This window comes from Raphanus sativus, chromosome 6 (assembly GCF_000801105.2).
Source record: "Raphanus sativus cultivar WK10039 chromosome 6, ASM80110v3, whole genome shotgun sequence".
Classification (NCBI taxonomy): domain Eukaryota; kingdom Viridiplantae; phylum Streptophyta; class Magnoliopsida; order Brassicales; family Brassicaceae; genus Raphanus; species Raphanus sativus.
The window spans coordinates 13,959,716-13,966,688 of NC_079516.1; the positions used below are offsets into that span (position 1 = coordinate 13,959,716).

Consider the following 6,973-nt stretch of genomic DNA (forward strand, 5'->3'; position numbering starts at 1 on the left):
TAATATTTTTTTCTGTTTTGTAAATAAGTTTATTTTAATATATTTTTCTAATATAAAGAGTATATTTTAGAATTCTTTAATAATTTGTACTTATTTTAAGTTTAGTACTAATTATAAAATATATTAATTATAAAATTATTAAATGTAAATATTATTAGCGATATATTAGTTAATAAATAGAAATGCATTTCAATCAATTTTAACCTATATAGAATATAAAATTGATATTTTCATAAAATATTACTATGTAAGAAGTTGGCAGAAATGTTACTAGACATCACGATAGAATAGAATTTCAGTTTGAAGATGATACAATTACTCTTTTAAAGTTAGCTTTACCGAAAGATATCGTGCAAACAGATTTCTATCGTATACTTTTCTATGGTTAAAACAACATTTGTCATTTTCGAAATTCCCTTATTAAACTGTTAAACCACGTACACCCCACTAAATAACATGTTAATAACTTAATAATATACATATTGAAATAAAAAAAGTCACCAATTCTTGAGTTATTTATATATATATATGTACACATTACATACATACTCAAAGGCAAGCCTTCCTTTATCTCTTTCCCTTTACAACATTTTTTTTTGATAAGACCCCTTTACAACTTCTTTCATCTCCGATATCATAACATGGCGGCAAAGCTAATATCCACCGGTTTCCGTCATACTACTTTGCCGGAAAACTATGTCCGGCCACTCTCTGACCGTCCACGTCTCTCTCAAGTTTCTCAGCTTGAAGATTTCCCTCTCATCGATATATCTTCCACAGATCGATCTCGGCTCGTCCAACAAATCCACCAAGCTTGCGCCCGGTTTGGTTTCTTTCAGGTACCTATCTATATATAAAACACACATATTATACACGTTTTAAGGTATATGAACTTTTGAATCAATTAAAGAATAAATATATTTATTTTCTTTATTATTATTTGGTTTCTTATATCAAACGGCGTAAACAAAAAAAAAATTCTTGCACTCGCCTTGTTTTTATTACGAATGTAAGGAGCACTAGCATTATTGGTTTGCTTTGTGCGCATCGTACGTAATAACCAAATTATGTTTCATGATTTATTTTTATTGAACTTGAATATTTCGTTAACCGTTGGACAAAAGCACAACTAAATGTTTAATGTAGTAAGTATAACATGAAAAAGTTATTAACTATAATATAGCTAAGTAATAAAACTTTACTGAAATACTCTTTCTGTTTATGTAAAAGATCACTTTGATACTTTCATATAAAATATAAAATAATTGAAATGTATTTATATTCTTAATAATTGTAACCATTTAATTAATAATATTTGAGACAGAAAAAGTATTCTCTCTGTTTTAAAATGATTCATATATTAGAAAAAGACGTTTTAAAAAAAATATTTTAAATTTCCAATATATGTAATAATAGTAAATTTTAAATTTTAAAAACATTAATTGTGTTTACTCAATTTAATTGACTAAAGATATGAGAAATAGTTAAAAAAAAATAATGTATTTATAATGAAAGTTACATGTTAATTTAATATATGTAAAAACTCTAAAACATACATTATTTTAAAACAAATAAATTATTTATGAACTCAATGAATTTTACAGTTAATATAAAATTTAAATAAATATAATTATTTCAGATTTTTTTTAAATAACATTCTCTTGTGACGATAAAAATGCCATAATGACATCATGTATAAAACAGAGGGAATGGTTTTTTTTCCTCGGCTAACCTTTCCAATGGATATAGGTTATAAATCATGGTGTTAGAAAAGCAACTATAGATGAGATGGTGAGTGTTGCGCATGAGTTTTTTGGCATGTCTATGGACGAAAAAATGAAGCTATACTCGGACGATCCAACGAAGACACCGAGATTATCGACGAGTTTTAATGTGAAGGAAGAAGAGGTTAACAATTGGAGAGACTATCTAAGACTCCATTGTTATCCTATCGACAAATATGTCCATGAGTGGCCTTCCAACCCACCTTCTTTCAAGTAAGCACTTAACTCACTCTTCTTTTTTGTTATAATTTGGGTTTGCATCTACTTTCTCAAATATTTCTAGTAACTACTCTTGTAATTTCCTATTGGTATATAGTCAATAACAATATTTCATATTTTAAGTAGGTAAAGAACAGTCTGTCAGATTCTATGGTATATGCCATGGTTTTATTTTATTGGTGAATTCTGATATGTCATAATTGCCAAAAATAGACTTACAAAGCTAGTTTTAGGCTATAAATAGACTTACATATCTATTTTAAAACTATCATTTACCTGATCAGATTCTATTTTCTCTGTATCTGGACCCTATATAGATCGCTGAAAGCATATATAGGCTGCCTATCAATAAAAGATATAAGCTGAGCTATAGATTTCAAAGCTATATTGGGATTCCTTAAAAACACACTATAAAACAAAATTAGAGCAAGCTATATATGTTTTCCAGCAGGAAGTAGCCTTAATGTGAGCATTTTTCTTATATCATATGATATCGTATTATAACATTATAAAATAAGCAAGCATATGTTTTATTTAAATCACCACAATATTATTTTTCTTTTTATAACGAGAATATTGGTATATTCATTCCTAGAGACACAGTAGTCGATTTCGGATTTGAACTAAGAAAACTGGAACTTCACCCGAGTCAAGTCAACTAATTTTGTTTTTGTTCAAGCTAGTTATATATTTAAAATTTTGTGGTAAAAGATAATTTAATTTATGGTCCCATGTATTTTATCTTTTCTGATTTGGTTCCCCATGTGATCACATGGATTGCTAAGATGTGTACATTGCACAATACCTACGCGTACATGTGGCTGTTGGGCTTATAATAAGAAGTGGTCACCATACTTCGCATTCTTCAAAGCCGTGTAAATTAACTCGGCCGACTATTAAGTTACAACCATGAATACAACTGATTTTTTAACAGCAACGTGTGTGTACTGTATTCTATGATACCTATATGCATGTATGTGTATATATATATATATATAGAGAGAGAGATTATGTATTTAAATAAGTGAAAATAAATGTTATAAAAATAAATGCTCAAACGTCTCTAGCTCACTTCTATAAGTGAAATATTTTTTTTTTTTTTGTGAAACTATAAGTGAAATAGTTGGTGGTGAATAATAACCTTGCAAAATATGATGTGTGGTAACGGGGACGAAACGTCACTCGCGAGCCGCGTTGATGTCAGAGTCGTGATATCATGCCAATCTTCTGTTGAATTTTCGTATTGATTTAAACATTAAAACTCGGACTTGTTTTAAATTTCTGATGCTCTATTTTTGTACTGTTTCGCGCGACAATCTCCTTTTGGTTGGTTCGAAGCTGACGACATACTTCACTATTCTTTTTTATTACGAGATCCAGCTCCTCTTAAAATCCTTTAATATTTTCTGTTATATAAAAGCAAGTAATACTAAGATCCGTCCAGATACTTCCGAACCTCTTAATAAGTATAACATATAGTTGTTGACAAAAAAAAAGTATAACATATAGTTCACTTTCAAATATAAAAATAAATATATAAAATATGGACAAGTACGAAAAACCAGGAATTCCTATTTTGGAATAGAAAATTTCTATTTCATTTATTTTTGCAATTTTTTAATTTTCCTTAAACGAACCGATAGATGTCCTTTGGTAAAAAGGGGACCACTATGTTGGCGTCATAAAACTGTGAGGACCAATTCATAAGAACTTTTTGTGATCGTGTTGAAAAATATATATTTCGTTATAAAATAACTATAATTGCAAATGTAAACATAAGCAAAATTTGAATAAGAAGTTGCAATTTTAGTAGATTACGTTGAAAAATACGAGCTAAACTCAACGCTGTTGAGACCATAATTTAGTTTGAGACATTATAGTTTATATCAAACATTATACTAGGAAAAACTTATAGTTATTATTTTACCAAAAACTTGTAGTTATTATGAAAGGGGTAAATTACATAATCATCATGAAAAAATGCTTTTACCCAAACAAAAACTATGAACTCAAATTCACGTAGTTTCATGAATTTAACTACAAAAAATAATAATGTATGAGCCCGGGTATATATAGCGATTTAATTATAAATTGACCATTTAAACTATTTGAGTAAGCTAACTTTGTGCAAGTCCTTTTGCAGGGAAGTTGTGAGTAAATACTGTAGAGAAGTAAGAGAATTGGGATTTACAATAGAGGAATTGATATCAGAGAGTTTAGGTTTAGAAAAAGATTACATGAAGAATGTGCTTGGTGAACAAGGTCAACACATGGCAGTCAACTATTATCCTCCATGTCCTGAGCCTGAGCTCACCTATGGTTTACCTGCTCATACCGACCCAAATGCCCTCACCATTCTTCTCCAAGATGCTACCGTTTGCGGTCTCCAGATCTTGATCGACGGTCACTGGTTCGCTATTAATCCTCGTCCTGATGCTTTTGTCATCAACATTGGTGACCAGTTACAGGTAGTTGATCAGAGACTATAATAGGAGAAATTTCTCAAATAGATTAAAAATATATATATATTTTTGTGACTAAAAGAACACACAAAAATAATTTTAGGAAAAGGGTTAAAAACATTTGCACCCCTATATTTTATGTATAAATAGATAATTCTTTTAAAATATTTAAAAATTAATTTTTATTAAAAAGTACTCTAATTTTTTTTTTTGAATTTTCCCGAAACTTTATCTCCAAAATATCTTTAAATTATTATTTTAAATTTTATATCATAAATTTAAAATTCTAAACCATAATCCCTAAAGTCACTCTTATCCAAAAATCTAAATTTCCGTCTAGAATAGTTATACATAAGGGTACAAATGTTTTTTACCTCTTTATTAAAATTTATTTTGGTTATTTGATTATTGAATTCTATTTTTGTGATAAATTGTTTTTAATGCTATCATAGAATATTTTTCCTAAGAACATTTGAAAGAACAACTTTTAGACTTTAAATATAAGGTTTTATGTACTCCAAAATAGTCTCAAGGTTTCATTGTAAAAAATCTTATAGTTTGAGGTTCATATTTTTTTGTCTTTGTATTTGTATGTTTTTTTAATCAGTCTTGATAATTTTCTTGTTTATCATTTAGTCCATATAATTATATATATTTTATATATGTTCTTATAAATTTAAATTTTAGATAAAAATATATAATTTTTTAAATGAAAAAGAAAGCAAAATTTTGCTATTAAAATGTATAGCTTATTATGGAAATAATAATGAATAATTATGTATTTTTTAGAAAAATGACTTAGTTTATAAAAATCTTATATATATATATATATATGTAATTTGCTATTAAAATGTAATAGTCTATTAATAAATATTATTTCTAACATTTTTGTATGTTTTTAGTTGTTATAAAAATTTTATGGTTTTATTTGATTTTTTCTAAATTAAAAACTCATGTAAAATCTAGAGTTTTTAAGGTCTACTATTAGAAAAGAACATCCCCAAACTTCAAATATTAAATTAGTCAAACATCAAATATAAAAATGCTATCGGATATGCTCTTAATATCTATCAGAATATTTAAATGTTAGTATATAAATGAAAATATTGAATGTAGATCAGGTCAAATGTATAGGCAGGACGTAGATAGAATCAAAATCGACCGGAATTAAAATTATCCACGTATAAATTTACTGAAAATTAACAATTATAAAGTGGGTCAAACCGTTAAAAGTGAACCAATTAATCGATGTGTAATTGACATGGATCATTTGACCACGTGCTTCTTCATTGGCTCCACCACTGAGTATAAGGTTAAAGGAAGCCATAGCTTTGGACTTCAGGTTTTAAACTTTACTATTTAGGGAGAAAAAATTTGGTATAACGGCTGGGCTAAACTTGCTTAACATATTTAATTTCAGGCATTGAGTAACGGAGTTTACAAAAGTGTTTGGCATCGCGCAGTGACAAACACTGAAAAACCGAGGCTATCGATCGCATCATTTATGTGCCCTGATAACGGTGCTGTCATAAGCCCGGCAAAGCCCTTGTGGGAAGCCAAAGAGGAAGAGGCCAAGCCAATCTACAGAGACTACACTTATGCAGAGTACTACAAGAAGTTTTGGAGTCGGAATCTGGACCAAGAACATTGCCTCGAGAACTTTCTAAACGACTAGGTACCACCAATGTCGGTTCTGAGCTAAATCCCATGAAACAGGAGCTTTAGGCGCTAGACGTTATAAGTAAATTGTGGGACGCCATTTACCGAGAATTTCTTTGGTATAGATGGTTGAGGCTTTGGATTCGATACCTCTAAAGGGCAGCTTTTCTTTATTTGTGCTTTAGGAGTTGAGTTGTTCTAGACCGGATACTGGGTACCACATATACATATGTCTATCTTTGTGTTTACGAAGAGTACTACAATAAGTAGCAGCATACTACGACGTATCCATGTTTCATTTAAGATATAATAACAATAATAGCTACCATTTATCTGTTCTATTTAGCCAGATTTATAAATGTCTTGATTACAACTATTTTGTTACCTAATAAACGGTGTCCAGAATTTAATATTAGAATATATGGTTCCGTAACTCAAGTTCGATTTCTGTCAATTTGGGTGGTGAATTATTGCTTTTAAACGGTGACAAAGCTAAGGAAGCAATTATATCATCGAGATAAATATGACTTAACAATGCTTAATACTAGTTAATAAACAATAAAACTGTCAAGAAAACAATTGAACTATAGTAAAACGTTTTCTTTCTATTGCTCACATATATAAATTGATTCAGCACCTTTGATTCAAAGAATATCATAGTTTTGAGAGTTGTTTTTAATGTTCCATTTCAGTTAAATTAAACACTAAATTCTTATATATCATAAAACAATGGCGAAACTTAACATTTTTCATGGTGTCTTTTGTTGCTCTACTTGTGACGAATGCATATGTTCCTTCATAGTAATTAAACCGAGCTTTGTAACGAGTGCAAGGAGATGAGTGATTGGA

At 29.1% G+C, this 6,973-nt stretch overlaps 1 protein-coding gene across 1 annotated transcript; it reads left to right on the forward strand.

The window, feature by feature from the left end:
- The first annotated feature begins 541 nt into the window (after positions 1-541).
- Positions 542-6,452, forward strand: LOC108813310 (protein DOWNY MILDEW RESISTANCE 6). Its single transcript, XM_018585837.2, has 4 exons — positions 542-839; positions 1,750-1,997; positions 4,147-4,471; positions 5,886-6,452. Exons 1-4 carry the CDS (start codon positions 642-644, stop codon positions 6,138-6,140), a joined length of 1,026 nt encoding a protein of 341 aa, XP_018441339.1. The 5' UTR covers positions 542-641; the 3' UTR covers positions 6,141-6,452.
- The last annotated feature ends 521 nt before the right edge of the window (positions 6,453-6,973 follow it).

What these genes read in the sequence shown, in the direction of transcription:
- LOC108813310 (XM_018585837.2), top strand. Translation starts at nt 642, where the DNA reads ATGGCGGCAAAGCTAATATCCACCGGTTTCCGTCATACTACTTTGCCG. An exon ending in TCCAACCCACCTTCTTTCAA is followed by an intron (nt 1,998 to 4,146) that starts GTAAGCACTTAA and finishes GTCCTTTTGCAG; the next exon opens with GGAAGTTGTGAGTAAATACT. An exon ending in ACATTGGTGACCAGTTACAG is followed by an intron (nt 4,472 to 5,885) that starts GTAGTTGATCAG and finishes ATTTAATTTCAG; the next exon opens with GCATTGAGTAACGGAGTTTA.